Genomic DNA, 17,761 nt, shown 5'->3' with positions numbered 1-17,761 from the left:
TCACGGGAGGTCAGGAAATGAATACATGAGGCCAAAATCTACATTGTTATTGTTGACCAAGTGGTAGTATAGAGGGGACTCATTTCCTCAGAACCCTTAGAAAATTCCATTGCATTTTTGGAATATTTTAGCCAAGTTAAAGCGAGGGTGAGGAATCAGAGAAGGGAATAAGAAATAAGAAGAAAGCTACCGGTATTGTGGTTACAAAGCAGAAAATTCTAAAAGTAACATTCCAGAACAATACCATTTCCATGTGCAAATTGTATCAGATGCTCTAAATTAATTTTAAGAACCTCTTATCTATAGTTTATCTACACTTTAGTTTATCTGAACTTTAATTGGTTTACATAAATAAACTTTAGTTTTTTTCATTGAAATTTCCAAATGTATGTTGGCTTTGAACTTACTATTCCCAAAAGTAAGAAAAGGTCTGTTCCTGGTCTCATTTTTTTGTCCTCTCTTGAGTCATTCTATTTGTGTACAATTGACTTGCCAAATAAGTTATCATTGTTGTAGTTCTAATGTCAATTTGAACTCAAAGGATCCAGATGTCTACATCAGTGTTTTTGCTACTGTTCATTTCTTTCTGTCAGTATTTTGCAAAATAACATCACTTTGTGGAAAATGAAATGGATGCCCTGTAGCCTAGCTAGTTAAGCTAAACAACTATATGACTAAGAAAATGCCTGTATCAACTGATTTTGTTATTTTGTTTGTTTCTCAGGTGACAATGGCCAACATTGGAATAAATGGAAATCATTCTCTGGAGACTTGTGAAACCACGCTTTTTGCTCTTCGAATGGCAACGTGGAATCAAATTTTAGATCCCTGGGTGTATATTCTGCTACGGAAGGCAGTCCTTAGGAACCTCTACAAACTTGCCAGACGCTGCTGTGGAGTGCATATCATCAGCCTGCATGTTTGGGAGCTCAGCTCCATTAAAAATTCCTTAAAGGTTGCTGCTATTTCTGAGTCACCAGTTGCAGAGAAAACAAATCAGCGAGCACCTAGTTTAATAGAACAGTAAGTCAGTGTAGGTCTAAGACAAAATTAAAAGCGTCGTCAGTATTTCAGTTAATTGGCTAGAAATAGAAAGCCTAACAGGGAAATTCAGACCTCAGCAGTTAGTTTGGGGGCACTTTTGTCAGACTCGGCTTTTGAAATTTGTTAAATTAACTGTATAATTACATCTTTTCACTTGTTTTTGTCAACTGGAGGTAAACACGATGGGATAATTCCATGGGGGAGTCAAATTGAAAAAAAAATTGAGCTTATTTATGTTATTTACACTTTTGGAATGAGTGACTGTGTTGAAACCTAAAGCATTGACTCAGCCTATCTGACAAAGAACATCTCAATACTTACCTTCATAGTGAAATGGCTGATTTGGGGGTCACTGCTCTGCAACTGTTCCTTATAAACGAGGCTCAATGAAGGGGAGCACCCTCACTGTTTGATCTGGTCTGTTACACCCCTCATTATGTTGCTTCTATCTATATATGTATGGTCATGTCACATGGGAGTCACTGTGGCTTATAGTTATAATGACCTCTCTTACACCAGGTGTGGCTTTCAGGTTGCCTGACTTGGCGAGCCTCTAGAGAATGAGCCTATCCTTGTCATTTTGACAAACATGACTGCTTGCATGTTTTACTATGGAGGTAAATTGTTGTTTGAAGGTTTTTGTTTTGTTTTTTGCTTTCTGGGTTTTTTTTTGGCAAGCTATAGATTTGCACGGTTTTCAAGCAATCTCCTTTTTCTCTGAAAATTCTAGTGCACAGTAAGTAGTTTTTAGAGAAACAAAGGCTCTATGTCAGCACATAAACAGGTAATTTGCAGTGTAGCAGATCCTAAGAAACTCTGCCCAGTGATAGGTACAAAGAATGTTGGCAAAGGAGCTCTACTTTGAGCTCTCATTTTTGTATCAGAGAACAAAAGAAACACAATCTATATATAATATTCAAAGACTATCTGTAGCTTATTTGTGCTTTCTACACACACACACACACACACACACACACACACACACAAGCATATGAGAAATTTCTGTTGAAAGCTGGTTCATTAAATCTCTCAGATGGCATCTTTAAAGCCTATGCTACCTGTGTCAAGGGGAAATGGGCAATTAGTCACGCATTTGGAAATCATTATTATGGTTGACCAAGAGATCAGGGGATGATGATCTCTCCCCAAATTTCCCAGTAATACTTTAGACTTCTTTGCTTGTTTGTATAATTCAACCCCCCAAATTTTAGTAATCACTCAAAATGTCCTGGGGCCATCAGAACATAGGGTAAGCAGTTCTGTTTCATAGTAAGGAAATGTATTTCTGTAAAAGAATTTTTTGCCTTCATTAACTGTGGTCCATTTTAAAACTAACCTTCTCTGTGAGACTGATTTCACATTCCCCAGGAAATCTGTGTGGTTCAGCTAGACTTAAATTATTATATTCACAAGTTTTTGCTTTTGGCTGGTAATTTACATTGGAAGTTGTTAGCTTTTGTGAATTTTGGTAAATTCTTATGAATAAATGAAAAGAAATGAAGCAAATAGTCTCATTAAAGGTTTAAAGGAAACTACTTTTTCCAGTGAATTCAAAGAAAGGAAACACGCTCCCCAACACACACAAAAAGGCACATGATATTCTTTGTTTAAGACCAGTAAATGATGAGTAACACAAAGGTTATTCTTATATATAGAACACATAGAAGATGCTCAGTAAATACTTGTCAGTTGAATTGCAGACAAGAATTTTTTGATGCAAAATAAGCATGGAATTGCAAAGTTTTTGTGCATTTTGTTTCAAATGACAGTTACATATTGGTTATTTTGATATATATATATATATATATATAATTTAAATATATATATATATAATTTAAATATATATATATTTAAATATCCAGTGTATATACTTTAAAAAAGCCATTGCAATTTTTGATTGCTGTTACATTACATGAATGTTCTCGTGTTTCAAGAGCACTTAAAGCCTAGAACTTTTAGATGGTTTAGAGGAGACATTTGTTTCCCATAGCTACTTAAGAGAATGTTGGTTTCCTGGGAACTGAGGCATGAGGAAGCAAAATTTCATCCTTCCTCCTCATGCTGGATAGGATGCTGTAGCAAACACTTCCATGTATTGTGACTCAGGATTCCAGGCCTCTTCTCCTTAAGGCTTCTAAGTAAATGGCATAATGGTTGCTCTATTGCCATGATGTAACCCTGGCCATGTGTATCTGTATTGAAGAGAATTTGTGACATTACCATATGTGGGAATGCATGGGTGTGGAAGGTGTTAGGGAATGACAGGTGAGTCACTCTCTGCATATCCTGGAAGGATTATGTGTATTATCTGAGTGTAGGTTTAGGGCAACTAAGTTGGTTTTATAATGATGTTAAACCCAAGAAATAGACACCAAAAACTGAAAAAGAAATAAAATAAAAGAATATGCATTTACATTGTTTTAGGCTTTTTGTTCAAGGAAAATGAAATAAAGTGAACACGATAATATGCATATATCTGATTTCAGAATTTTATCCCTGTTATTATATATATTTCAGTATAGTTTGGCATCCTAAGTTGAATAATAGAGTGTAGCATCCATCAGTAACTTTCATATAAATGTTTAATGTGAAAGTACATTTACTAAGATGAGTGGAAATAAATAGCACAAATAGTGGTCAACAGGTTAACCAATTTTGAAATTTTAAGCTCTGTTTAAAACTTATAAAATGTATAACTTAAAAATGTATAATTAGATTACCAGAATAACTGACTTTCCCTTCTCATTGGGTAAAGTAGTATCGAAGCAACTTCACATAATATTTGATCTTATTATTTCTGGGAAATTATTTTATTCTGGGAAAATGGCTTGCAAACGACAGGCTTTTTCTTTTTTTAGTGACTTTAAAAAATGAGCCAAAAAAGCCAATGACATGTGGGTTTTTATGATTATGATACAAAGACAGATAATACTGACTCATAATTAGTTGTAGGTGCATCTCAACGCATCACACGTTTTACTGAGGCTTTAACTAGGTGACAGAAATTTCTAAATTTTTTCCTAAAGGCCAAAAGTCGCTTTTACTTGTTTGTATTGCTGAAGTGCAATACAGTTTGTATTGCTGAAGTTAACCCAAAAGCTAACACATGCGTGCGTGCATACACGTGTGTGCACGCGCGTACACACACACACACACACACACACACACACGTCTTATGGAATAAATGGTCTTGTTTGCTCATTTTCAGTATGTAAAAGAAAAAGCTGCTTTATTATTGTGTCTGTTCTGAATTTAGAACCCAGATAAAAGCGCCTGCTAAATACATAGACGAACTTTTTATGAAACTTGCTGCTAGCTTCACCTGTATTGCCATCATTGCTCCAAATGAATAAACTAAGGTCAGAAGATGAAGGATGGGAATGGACATTTTCTTGCTTCTTCAGCTGGGTGTCAGAATATTTTACCACCTGGTAAATAATGTTGGACTTCAACTTGTTACTGATGCATTTTAACAGTAGACGCAAAGTGTGATGTGAATAAATATATTTTGTGTTCTTCATATGTGCTGCACTGTATAAGATTAAAGATGTGTATATTTTGTTGCTTGTATCAGTATGCAACTCATGTAATTTTAGTGTTTTAGCTTAAAACTTCAAACAAATGATTTATAATAAACTTGGACTAGTGTTTATCGAGAATCTATTTTTGGGAAGGTCATATAAAGCTTGGAACTCTTGAATCTAAACTTCTATTTTTATCTATTCAGTGGGAAGAATTTCAACTTGTTTTCTTTATTATCTTTGGTATGTCTCTCCTTCCTACTTTTCTGTGACATTGGCTTTCTTTTTCTTTCTTTCTTTCTTTCTTTCTTTCTTTCTTTCTTTCTTCTTTTGTGGTTCATCTAAGCAGGTCATAATTAAAAAATTTTTTTTCTATGTTTTATTGATTTTTGAGAGACATAGAGACAAAGAGTGAGCGGGGGAGGGGCAGAGAGAGAGAGAGAGAGAGAGAGAGAGAGACACCCAGAGAATCTGAAGCCCGCTCCGGGCTCTGAGATGTTAGCACAGAGCTAACAAGTGTCTGAGCTGAAGTCAGACACTTTACCGATGGATCCAGCCAGGCATCCCAGCAGGTAGTAATTTTGATGGAAATCTGAAAATTTCCAAATGCATCAGGATAGCAGAGAAATGTCTGTGATAACAAATAACCCCCCAAATTCTCACCTATGGCTCCTGTCCATTCAGAAAGGGAGCTCTTTTCATTGTAATGACTCAGAGACCTTAGGTGACAGAGCAACCACCATCCTACATGTTGTTCGCCATGCTACAGGGGAGAAAACACGGCGAATCACGAACTGGCTCTTAGAGCTTCCACCTAGAGGTAAGACATAATACTTTTGTTCACACATCTCTGGCCAAAGCAAGTGATGGCCCTGTGACCTTTAAGGGAAGCAGGTTAGTACAATACTATGATATGCCCAGGAGGAGAACTGAAAATAATTGGTAGACAACACAAATGATTTCCATATCAGGTTATATATTTTCATTCTTGCCTTCCTAATATAATTCGAACCTGAACTTAAATTTTTTTTTTTTAATTTAAGAGTATCATGGAATGAAAGCATTTAGGATTCAGTCCTCTGAGTAGCTTATAATCTATAAAGATAAGGGAGAATGAATGCTACATATGTTGTTGGCAATTAATAGAAACGTTAGAAGATAAAAAACCACTATAGAATAAAAAGTGAAAAAAACTTGGTTTTAAAAAAAGGCAGGAAGTGAGACGCTTCTGTGCACTGCCCAAACATTGCCTAAATTGCAGCTCAGTCTGGAATGGCTGCTTTTCCAATAAATGAGGATGCTTGAAATACATTTTTCTCTTTGTACTTTCAGTTTCCTTATGATAGAATATATTTACCTTTGTATATCCCATGCCATTGAATTCTATCAAATGGTCAGAAAATCTAAAGTAGTATAATAGCCCTAGAGAGAGATTAAACTGTTCTTTTTCTCCAAGTAAGAACAGTCCCTTCATTTCCAACCTAAACATGAAGTATATAAAACAAATCAGGGGTGCCTGGGTGGCTTAGTTGGTTAAGCATCTGACTTCAGCTCAGGTCATGATCTTTGTGAGTTGGAGCCCCACGTCAGGCTCTCTGACAGCTCAGAGCCTGGAGCCTGCTTCAGATTCTGTGTCTCCCTCTGTCTCTGCCCCACCCCCACTCACGGTCTGTCTCTCTCTCTCTCTCTCTCTCTCTCTCTCTCTCAAAAATACATAAAGATTAAAGAAAAAAATTAAAAAGAAACAAATCAGAAACCTGGCTAAAATTAAATCATAATCTTGAGATGTACGTTCATATTTACCAAGTATTTTGTTCAAAGCTGCCAGAGGGAAAGAATTGCAAAGATTGCAATTTTAAAGAATTTCTGGGAGAGCTGCCTTTCTGCCTGCAAAAATACCACCTGCACACAATATGATGAAGATACGCTATACAATAAGAGAAGCGTGAAGATTTTTATGCTGTCAAAAATCTCACATCCATTAAACATATTTTTAGTTAGCAATCTAGATAGTTTATGAAAGAAAAATGAAAATGTCATTTTATATATACTGTACATCTTATAGTACAGTAGGGGCAGAATTACTGAAATTAAAGGAACCATATTTTGGATTTGAAGTGCACTTTACATTTCCACTTACAAAAGCATGGAAACTCTTAGGTATTTAATAACATTTGAGTTATTTTTTAAAAATATCTGATTGGTAAAACCCCAAACTAACAAAATGACTTCTGTTGTTGTAGTACTGACTTTCCCATGTTAAATAAGGCAATCCTATCCTTGTCTACACCTAAATAATGAGATTCTACTAGATATACTCTTGTGTTGTAAAACTTGTCGATTTCAACAACCCATTTTGGTACATACAGAGTATTCTTCTTAACAACTAACTACTCTTACATAATGCAAGTGTTCCGTGATGTAGATAACAATTTTTCTGTTGAAGGAGAGCTGTTTTTGTTTTTGGTTATTTGCCTCTTTCAAATAACGCTATTTCAACACATATCCTTACCCTTTGTCATGTTCTGTGGGATCGCTAGGTAAAGGGCACGTGTATTTTCCATGTCCATGGAAACTGCCATATTGCAACATATGTACTCCCATTCTCTTCTTCTTCTTCTTCTTCTTCTTCTAAAAGTTTATTTATTTATTGAAATAGAGGGAGAGAGAGAGAGAGAGCACATGGAAGGGGCAAAGAGAGAGAGAGGATCCCAAGCAGACTTCACACCATCAGTGAGGAGCCCAATGCAGGGCTTGAACTCATAAACCTTGAGATCGTGACCTGAACTACCCAGGCGCTCCCTCCCATTCTTTTCTTAAGAAAAGGCCCTATTCTTGACACCACCTACTGTTTATTTCAGCAATCTTTTTATTGTCACCCATGTGATTAGCAAAAGTAAATCATATTTAATACTTTGTTATGTTACTTGTATTTCCCATTGCGAATGAGGCTGAGCATCTTTTCATACCTTTATTAGTCATTTCCACTTCCTCTGTAAATTTTCTGTTCCTGACCTTTCTTTTCAATATGTTACTATTATTTTTTTCTTACTGACTTGGAGGAGGGCTGTGTTTTTTAAGGATATTGTTTTAGACAGCCTGGGCTGCTATCACAAAGTACCATAGACTGACTGCTTAAACAAGAGAAATTGATTCCTCACAGTTCTGGAAGCTGAGAAGTCCACGATCAAGGTGCCAGTCAGTGAGGTACCTGGTGAAAGCTGTCTTCCTAGCCATCTTCTTGCTGTATCCTCACACAGTGAAGAAAGGGGGGAAATTGAGGGGGAAGGAGAGAGAGAGAGAGAGAAGAGAGAGAGAGAGGCAAAGAGAGAGAATAGACAGAGAGAGAGGTCTCAAAGGTACAAATCCCATCATGAAGATCCCACCCTCCTGACCTCATCTAAACCTAGTTAGTTCCCAAAGGCCCATCTTCAAATACCATCACACTGAGGAATAGGCTTTAATATCATGAGTTTGGGGGTGGGGGTGGACACCATTCAGTCCATACCAGACTTTATCTTTTTTTTTAATTTTTAAAATGTTTATTATTTTTGAGAGAAACAGTGCAAGTGGGGGAGGGACAGAGAGAGAGGGAGACACAGGATCTGAAGCAGGCTCCAGGCTCTGAGCTGTCAGCACAGAGCCCGATGCAAAGCTCAAATTCATGAACTGCGAGATCATGACCTGAGCGGAACTTGGATGCTTAACTGACTGAGCCACCCAGGTGCCCCTATTTTTTACCAGTGTTACAAATACTTTTCTCCCAGGCTGCTATTTTCTTCTGACTTGAAGGTATCTTTCACCATACTAGAGTTCTACATATTTACTTAGGCAGAACTAACCTTTCATGGATTCATTGTTTTGTTTCTTGTTTAGAAAAACGTTCTGTTCTTGGGGTGCCTGGGTGGCTCAGGGGTCTGACTTCAGCTCAGGTCATGATCTCATGGTTCATGAGTTCGATCCCTGCATAGCGCTCTGTGCTGACAGCTCAGAGCCTGGAGCCTGCTTCAGATTCTGTGTCTCCCTCTCTCTCTCTGCCCCTCCACCATTCTCTCTCTCTCTCTTTCTCTCTCTGAAAAATGAATAAACCTAAAAAAAAAAAGACATTCTGTCCTCAAAGATTATAAACATATCCCCATATGTCCTTTTCTACAGTTAGAGTTTTGTTTTTTATCTTTAGATTTTGTAGTTTTCATGGAATTCACTTATTTATTTCTTTTGTGCCATGTAATATAGGGACCTTTTAAAAAAATTTTTTAATGTTTATTTATTTTTTACAGAGAGAGAGACAGAGCATGAGCAGGGGAGGGGCAGAGAGAGAGGGAGACACAGAATCCGAAGCAGGCTCCAGGCTCTGAGGTGTCAGCACAGAGCCTGACCCGGGGCTCGAACTCACAGACTGCGAGATCATGACCTGAGCCGAAGTCGGACGCTCAACCGACTGAGCCACCCAGGCGCCCCTGCCTTTTTTTTTTTAAATGCCAAATGTATAAATAATAGACCCAACACCATGATAACAATTTTAGAAAAAAACATTTTTTTTTCTAGTTGTATTCTTGGACTCTTATCTGGGATAGATTTTTATTAGGGATTTTGAAATATTGAGCTTAGCTCACCTGGCCTTTCTTACTAATTCAGGTTGGGAATACTAGTCTAGACATACATAATAATAAAAGTAATACTACCCTTAGGATTCAACAATGACCCTAAGACCTATCACCAGTAGAATATGGTCTTTAAATTGCTTTTTAGCCAAGGAATTTTAGGTATATGCCACATAATTTTATGTAATGCTATTTTCCCTTTTTGCCAGATGTCTGCTGTGGCCAGTAGTTTTCAGATGGTTAAGTGGGTTAATTAGGAGTTGTATTAGTGTGCTAGAGCCACCATAACAAGTACCACACACTGGGTGGCTTAAACAACAGAGATTTATATCTTCACAATTCTGGAGGGTGGAAGTCTGAGATCAAGATGTCAGTAAGGTTGATTTCTTCTGAGACCTCTCTGTCTTGTAGGTGGCTGTCTTCTTCCTGTGTCTTCACATGGCCTTTCATCAGTATATAATCTCCTCTTCTTATATGGTTACTAGTTATAATAGACCTAGTGACCTCATTTAACCTTAATTACACCTTTAAAGACCATATCTTTAAATCCAGGCACCTCCTGTGGAACTGGGGGATTAGGACTTGAACATGCTAATTTTGGAGGGACACAATTCAGCTCATAACAGGGATATAGTCTGTGATATTGAGATAAAGTTACAGAAACTGACCCACACAGGGATTGAGCTTGTTATCACTGATTTATTACCCAGTGGTTCTCAAATATTAGCATGCATCTGTTTTACATGAAAGACTTGCTAAATTGCTGGGCCCCACCCCAGTGACTGATTCAGTTGGTCTTAAGTAGGGCCAGAAAACTTATATTTCTAACAAGGTCCTGGGGAAGGTCCCAGGGCACTGCTGATCTGAGGAATACACTTTGAGAACCACTGGCTTAATCAACTATGCTAAGCAGCCACAGATGGCATGATATGAAACATATAAAGAACCGTGAAGCTTTCTGTCAATGCAAAATTGTACCACTATTTTAGTACTGGCAATTTAATTCCTTTCCTAAGGACTGTTTTTGCTCCAACCTGAAACAAATTGGACTTGAAAAATGTCAGAGCTATGCAGGAAGGGGATAGAAGAACACAGGATACTAGAGATTGACAGTAAGAGTCACATATAAAAAGACAAAGCAGACAAAAGTGAGACCATGGTTAACTGCTCACGTATTTTTTACTGGTGTCAAAAAGACTTTTGTTGCCATGTAGACTGGCAAGATTCCCATAGTAGCCTGGAAATTGTGCTATATTGGTTATGTTTTATCAGCAACCCAAACTCTCTTTTTTTGTTGTTTTTAAAGAAAAAGAACAAGGCTATTTGGATTAATTTTACATTTTCCTCCCTTACACTTCCAATGTTTATAATCTTCTTTGATTCTTACATTTTCCATTCTTATTTGAGTCCAGTTGGTTTTAAAATACTTTTCTACTCTAGTAAAATAAATCTTGAGTCAGTTGTTGGGTTTCAAGGTTGGGGGTAGTACTGAAACTTTTTCAGTTTCCAAATAAAATATAATACTAATACTTTTGGGACAAGTAAATTATTATAGTGGATTTTGTTGAAGACAATTAGAATGACAGTAGAGAATAAATGGACCCAAACTAAACAAAATGCTTGAACTCAAAATCTCATTCTGAAGGCATTAAAAATACAGTGTCTTTTATATAAGTCCAAGTAAGTGGCATTTCTAAGGTAAGAAGAAGAAAAAAAACTACAGAAGAAAAAACCCAGGCCGAGATTTTTCAAGACATGGTTCCACTCAGGAAAATTCCTCTCCCTCTTAAGAAGAATATGTCATTGGTCTCTGGGAGATATCAAACCTAAGCACAGAGAAAAATGTTTGAAGTAGTCAATTATTTAAATATATCATTCTGAAATCTCAGAGCCAAGTATACCAGTCTGTAAAATTTGAACTATTAGAAGAGTTGAAAACAGCAATAGGATATAGTTTCCTGATGATTGTGGCATTTGTCATCACTTATGATTATGGCTTTATAGGATTAGTGATTTCCTCAGAGCAATACTCAAACGCAAATGCAAAACAGAGAGCTCAAAACTGTTTTGAGAATTAAAGAAGCTAAAATTAGAAGTACTACATAGCTATTTGCTTTCTTAATTGTGGTGAGGCAGCTATTAAAGTTGTCCTTTAATGATGTTTCTGGTGGTGCCTTAAAAAAATAATAATGACCTTTCCCATGAGGCAGAATTCTCCAGAAGATCTAGCTATGGCTCCTGTGAATCTTACCCAAAACATAAGATTTGTGGTACACATCTCCTAGCCCTTCTTAGTTGTGCCAATCAGTAACTTGTAATCATTGGGAAGAATTTTCTAAGAAGAACTCCATGTGCCAAGGCCTTGGGATGAAAAGGAGCTTGGATTTGTTTGGTGGCTATAGTTTTACGCTATAATAAAGAAGCATCAACTGACTTCTGTCTCCTACATTCCCTAAACATGTTAGCCCACCCTTCAGGCCTGTGAAGATAGGTGATTTGTCCAATACTGATTTCAGCCCATTACCGCTTATATCCAACTAAAGTATCAGTATATTTTGGACCAGCTTGCCTTCACATGTCAGGAGAACCTATTGTGGATTGTGATTCAATTCAGAATGGAGACAGCAGTTCATTTTGACCTAATGAAGCATTGGGTCTGGCATTTTTGTCATTCACTTGTACTTGTGTTTAGGAGCTTTCCACATTTCTGCTTTGTGAGGAGTAGTCATGGAGTAGGATCAAGAGGGAGATGATTTTAGTGTCTCTAGCCTCAGAAGAAAAATCTCTGCAGATTTCAAGAAAGGAAGATATTCTACCATTACAACATTGCTCTTGGAAATACTTCAACTCTCATAAGCCTTACCAGTAATTCTTTTCAAGATCATAGCCACCCTCCGCAATTTAACATTTCAGCTGTAATTCTGAGTAAATTTTGCTAGTGGGTAAGAGTGTCATTATTAAATTTGTAACTATTACTACCCTCTTAGCAAAGGCCTGTGATTTAGACTTCACTTGAATAACAACATATTTCTTTATGGAATACAAGTCATTCTTTGCTCTGATGATTAAGAGATGATACCTGGCTGTTGAGTCCCAACATACAAGTTTCTTGATTTTGCTCTTCATTGCAATTGCCACTGTAGGTTAAGTTTCATCATGTTTTTCCTAATGTGTAGCTGCCTAGCTGTTTTCTTTGTCACCACTTTGTTTCCGAAAGGGTCACCACTTTGCCTCTTCATATTGAACTTATAATTTCCTTCCTAAAAAATAACTATGACTGTTTTATCTACCTGCTTTCAAATCATTTCTTTCCTCACTGCCTTCAACGTCAGGTCAAACTATTTAGCATGACAACAGCTCTTCATTATCTTGTTTATAGTGGATCTTTTCTGAGGAGTCTAAGCAGCCTTCTATCCTCCCTTCTCTGAGATTTCTGAGTCTCCTTCTATCATTATCAGGGGTATTTATTTACCAATAACTATGCTTGTACCTTGAGACTCACTGGATCTGACCATGAGTAGGTGAGTAGGCCTCTTTATCAAGTTGTGCAACTCAGATTCTCCTGAGTGGGATTTTAGATTCATGGAGTACATTGATTATCTAATTTGATCTTACTGTGGTAATATTATTCCGTTATATTATCATATTATTTTAAATAGACAGAATCTATAGCTTGAAAAGCTATTTGCTTAGAAGCACATAGAGAGGTTTAAAACACCAGTCTCTTACAATCCAGGTTACATTGCTGCCATGAAAAAAATTTTTTAATGTGGTTTTATAATTAAAGTATAATTCCACATGAATTACCTAATTTGTAAGACTGGACATCAGAATCATTAGCAAGAATTCCATTTGTCTAATGTCATTTAATAGTGATTAAAGGAACATGAACAGACATTTTCTCAAAAGAAGACATCCAGATGGTCAACAGACACATGAAAAGATGCTCAACATCACTCATTATCAGGGAAATGCAAATCAAAACCACAATGAGATATCACCTCACACCTGTCAGAATGGCTAAAATCAACAACACAAGAAAACAAATGTTGGCAAGGATGTAGAGAAAAAGGAACCCTCTTACATTGTGGGTGGGAATGCAGACTGGTGTAGCCACTATGGAAAGAGAATGAAGGGCCCTCAAAAAGTTAAAAATAGATCAACTCCATGATCCAGTAATTGCACTGCTGGGTATTTATTCAAAGAATATAAAATCACTAATTCAAAGGGGTACATGCTTTCCTATGCTTATAGCAGCATTATTTACAGTAGTCAAGATATGGAAGCGCGTGCACACACACACACACACACACACACACTATGTATACACATACACACAATGGAATATTATTTAGCCATAAACAGAATGAAATCTAGCCGTTTGAAATGACATGGATGGAGATAGAGAGTACAATGCTAAGTAAAATAAGTCAGTCAGAGAAAGACAAATACTATATGATTTCACTTTAATGTAAATTTAATAAACAAAACAAATGAGCAAAGGGAAAAAAGAGGGACAGACAAGCCAAGAAATAGACTCTTAACTATTGACAACAAACTGATGGTTACCAGAGGGGAGGTGGGTAGGGCCATGGGTTAAATAGGTAACAGAGATTAAGAAGTGGACTTGTGATGAGTTCTGGGTGATGTATGGACTTGCTGAATCACTATACAGTAAAAACTTGGATTGTGGGTAACTTGTTCTGTGAGTGTTCGACGAGATGAGCAAACAGTTCTAATAAATTTTGAGTTGATAAATGAGCAGTGTCTTGCAAAACGAATAGTACCTGATACCGAATGTGACGTGATCACAACTGAGCCCAATGGTTCTTGAAATTCTCTTTGATATACAAGTGCTTTGGATTACAAGCATGTTTCTGGAATGAATGATGTTCACAAAACCAAGGTTTTACTGTATTGTACACCTGAAACTAATATAACATTGTGTGTGAACTAACTGGAATTAAAAACTTAAAATAAAAAAGAAAAACAGTTAAAAACCAGTAAAGGGGCCCCTGCGTGGCTCAATTGGTTAAGTGTCTGACTTATGATCTCATGGCTTGTGAGTTTGAGCCCCACATTGGGCTCTGTGCTGACAGTGCGGAGCCTGCTTCAGATACTCTGTCTCCCTCTCTCTCTGACCCACTCCAGCTTGCTTTCTTTCTTTCTCAAAAATAAATAAACAGCAAGAAAATTTAAAAATAGTAAAAAAAAATAAATTCTATGTTTAGTAGATCTACCTCAAATATGACTCATGAAATTTTTTGTTTTTCCAGAATTATGCCTAACCATTTCTAATATTTATTGTAAGTATATTTAATAGTGAACAATCAGGATGAATGTAAATTTTAAAAAGAAGTATTTATTTATAGTTGATAATTGGCTTTATAAAAATTGGGGGCAATAAAGTCATTTGGCATTACTGACGCTCATGTATTTCTGCACCAGTTGCAAAAGCCTGGTTGGAAAAGGAGGAATATATGTGTGAATAGGGAAGAAAGGCGGGAAATACATTTTTTGAGTATGCTCTATCCCAGTCATTGTACTTGATGCACATTTCTGAATCCTCAAGAAACCCCAAGAAACATGTATTATTATCATTATTTTACAAGGAAACTGAAGTAAAGAAGAAGGACTTTGTAGATTTCTAAGAGGCTTTATGTATTTATCACATCACAACCATACTATTAAATATTAAATGTTGTAGAGCATCATGTTAGAAAAAAACCCATGAAATCTGAAAAAAAAAAAAAACCTGTTAGGACAACTGCACTGATACCAGGTGTTGGTTGTCAGGACAAGAGAAAATCGAAGGTAGTCAATCACTCCAGTGACATGTAAGTTTAATTGTTGTCATGGGGATGTTAACTTTGTGAAGTACCAAACTGTGGCACACAAAGGTGATGCTAGAAGTTTGCAGATCTTCAGTTTTAAAAATTATCTGTGCCACTTTCTTTCACTGGTGTAGATGAAGAAGTTCATCTAAAGAAAGATCACAAAGAATGGATTAGTTCAGCACATGGGGCAGGCAACAGAAGACACAGTTGCAGGTACCACCGGATACGATACATTCGGGAACTTTTTGGCACATTAGAAGGGGCTATGGTACAATGTTCATGTTTCCTCTTGGACTTGGGTATTTCATGTCTTCAGGATTTCCGTATTCCTATACTAGCTTCTTTCAAAATTGTAATGCATGAAAGATAAACTGTTAATTGATGTTGTTTAAACAAAGCTTTTCTTGGTCAAACATATTTGAGAAACTCAGTCTAAATCTTTCCCAAGGTGTGCCAAGGTCTACAACAGGGTTAAAAACCTGTTTAGTTTGTTTAATGGTTTTAAAAATGTATTAGCTAGGGCAAAAACTGTTTGCCTTGTATACTTACTATAATCCTTTAAAACCATTTTTGGAAAACACCATTCTTGATAAATAGGACATCATTTCTTGCTGCTCTTAGCTATAATTTGTGGTTTTTCTCTGAGTACTACTATCTTAGATACTAATTACACAAGGAAAATTCTAGAGCAGAAAGCCATCAAATAATAAAAATGCCAAGAATTATCAATATTAGTATGCATCCTTGATCTTTGAGAGAATAAAGCAGACGGCTTACTGACTTCTGAGCATTCATCTTAACCATAAGGGAGGATAACCAGGATCAAATAAAGTCACTTAGGGGGCTAGATGAAGTAATGCTTACATTGTTGCCTTATTTTCCAGGGTTTACTTGCTTGTTCCTAAATAGAGATATTTCTGCTCTCACATTCCAAAGCAATGCTTGATGTGGTTTCATCCTTGAATGTCTGAGACAGTTATTAACTAAGTGAGAAGGTGTTAAATGGAAACTAGCTGAGAAAGAAAACTTTGACATGGATTTCAGAAATTGTTTCTGGCCTTCAGAATACTTTTATCCAGTACCAAATTTGTACTATTCATGGTCTACTCTTAGCCATTCCTAATTTTGTCAGTGCTCTTCCTACAGCAAAGTAAGTAAATGCAAGCATTCGTTAATAGTGAGAAATATAGGCTTAGTCCATGAAATCAGGTTCCCAGGAGTAGTCATAACCACGGATAGCCCAGTGGAAAGGCACAGTGTATTAAATGTGTCTTTAACCAATAAAATAGAAAGTAGGACAAAGAAAATGGAGAAAGTATTTTGAGTAAAATACTTTCTCAGGCTAACCAACTAGTTTGTTAGGCTAACTAACTCAGGCTAACTAGTTTGTTTCTCTTATGTGCCTGTTTGATTTCTTTCAGGGTATGAACCCCTGGAAATATTGCAGATTAAATTTTACAAAATGAATGAAAATAATCTAGGCCAGACAAAAGAAAATCTCTACCTTGATTGTTAATTTTGCCATGTTACTACTATCAGTTACTTGGAGCAGTAGAATGACTGATTTGAGCCAAGTGTTACAACTTGAGGTTTTATTTATTTATTTAAAAAAATTATTTTTTTAAAATTTATTTTGAGAGGAAGAGAGACCATGAGTGGGGAGGGGCAGAGAGAAAAGGAGAGAGAGAAAATCTCAAGCAGGTTCCGTGCTGTCAGCACAGAGCGTAAGGTAGGGCTCAAACCCACGAACTGTGAGATCATGACCTGAGCCAAAACCAAAAGTCAAATGCTGAACTGACTGAACCACCCAGGCACCCCTCACTTGAGGTTTTTGAAGGATGTTCTGCAATGTTTCTTAGAATTGGCTGTTCCTGTTTCTGACTTCCATTGACTCTTCTCCAGAAAGAGAAAGTGGAAATGGATACAATGTTGTGGTCACTGATGGGTGAATCCATGGGACTGAGTTTCAGAAGTCGGTCAGTTGTCCGATGACTATTGAAGGTGAGGAAAAATTTTCCCTACCCAGTGGGAAATCTCCATCAGCTATCAGAGTAGGTTTTCTTGGGACTGAATGACAATGGTATTTCTCTTTGCAGTTGTGGTACATCTACCAAGAATTCCATAGCTTACCTTCCACACTGCTATTGCTCAGTCCGAGAGTCACAGAGAAGGTTTGAAGGAATAGTGAATTTATTGACTCATGATAGCATTTTAAAACACAATTTAACTTGTATTTCAAACAGATTTCAAATAGTTTCATGTCTGGTTAGTAAAGTGCAGTGAGACCAGAGTAGTGATTTTGCATTGTGTTGTTAGTCACGTGAATTTGCAAGGGAGAAATGGCAGGGGCAATGAGTCTTGGCTAAACCACAAGTTAGTCCTCCATGGAATGAAAGATTCTGAATTAAGATTTCAGAACTCTCCCGGAAATGTGATTAGGTATCATGTTCCCATGCATCCCACAGAGTGTGAAACAAAGTGTCTGTGCGAAGATCAGGGCACTAGGTAGCTAGGCAAAGATGTTTACACAGATTTACAAGAAGATTAGAAAATCTAGACAGTAAACTGATACTATACTTTTTCTTTTTCTAGAAAGAATATGGGCAACATATTTACAAAAAAATATTCACAGTAATCAAATACAGCATTTAAAAGATATTCATAGTTTTAGCGGGAAAAAAATCTGACAGTTGTCAAAGATACTAGAAAAACCAGTGAAGTAAGAGGGTGGATGGAATAGCAGGTAAAGTAAAAA

General features: G+C 36.7%; 1 protein-coding gene across 1 annotated transcript in view; it reads left to right on the top strand.

The window, feature by feature from the left end:
• Positions 1–4,696, top strand: part of PTGFR (prostaglandin F receptor) — a 52,307-nt gene extending 47,611 nt beyond the window's left edge. Inside the window, exon 3 of the mRNA XM_047873827.1 lies at positions 725–4,696. Coding sequence (XP_047729783.1) covers positions 725–1,027 — 303 coding nt within the window. The 3' untranslated portion in view covers positions 1,028–4,696. The remainder of the gene's footprint in view (positions 1–724) is intronic.
• The last annotated feature ends 13,065 nt before the right edge of the window (positions 4,697–17,761 follow it).

This window comes from Prionailurus viverrinus, chromosome C1, assembly GCF_022837055.1.
Source record: "Prionailurus viverrinus isolate Anna chromosome C1, UM_Priviv_1.0, whole genome shotgun sequence".
NCBI lineage: Eukaryota > Metazoa > Chordata > Mammalia > Carnivora > Felidae > Prionailurus > Prionailurus viverrinus.
This window is presented reverse-complemented; position numbering and strand designations above follow the sequence as displayed.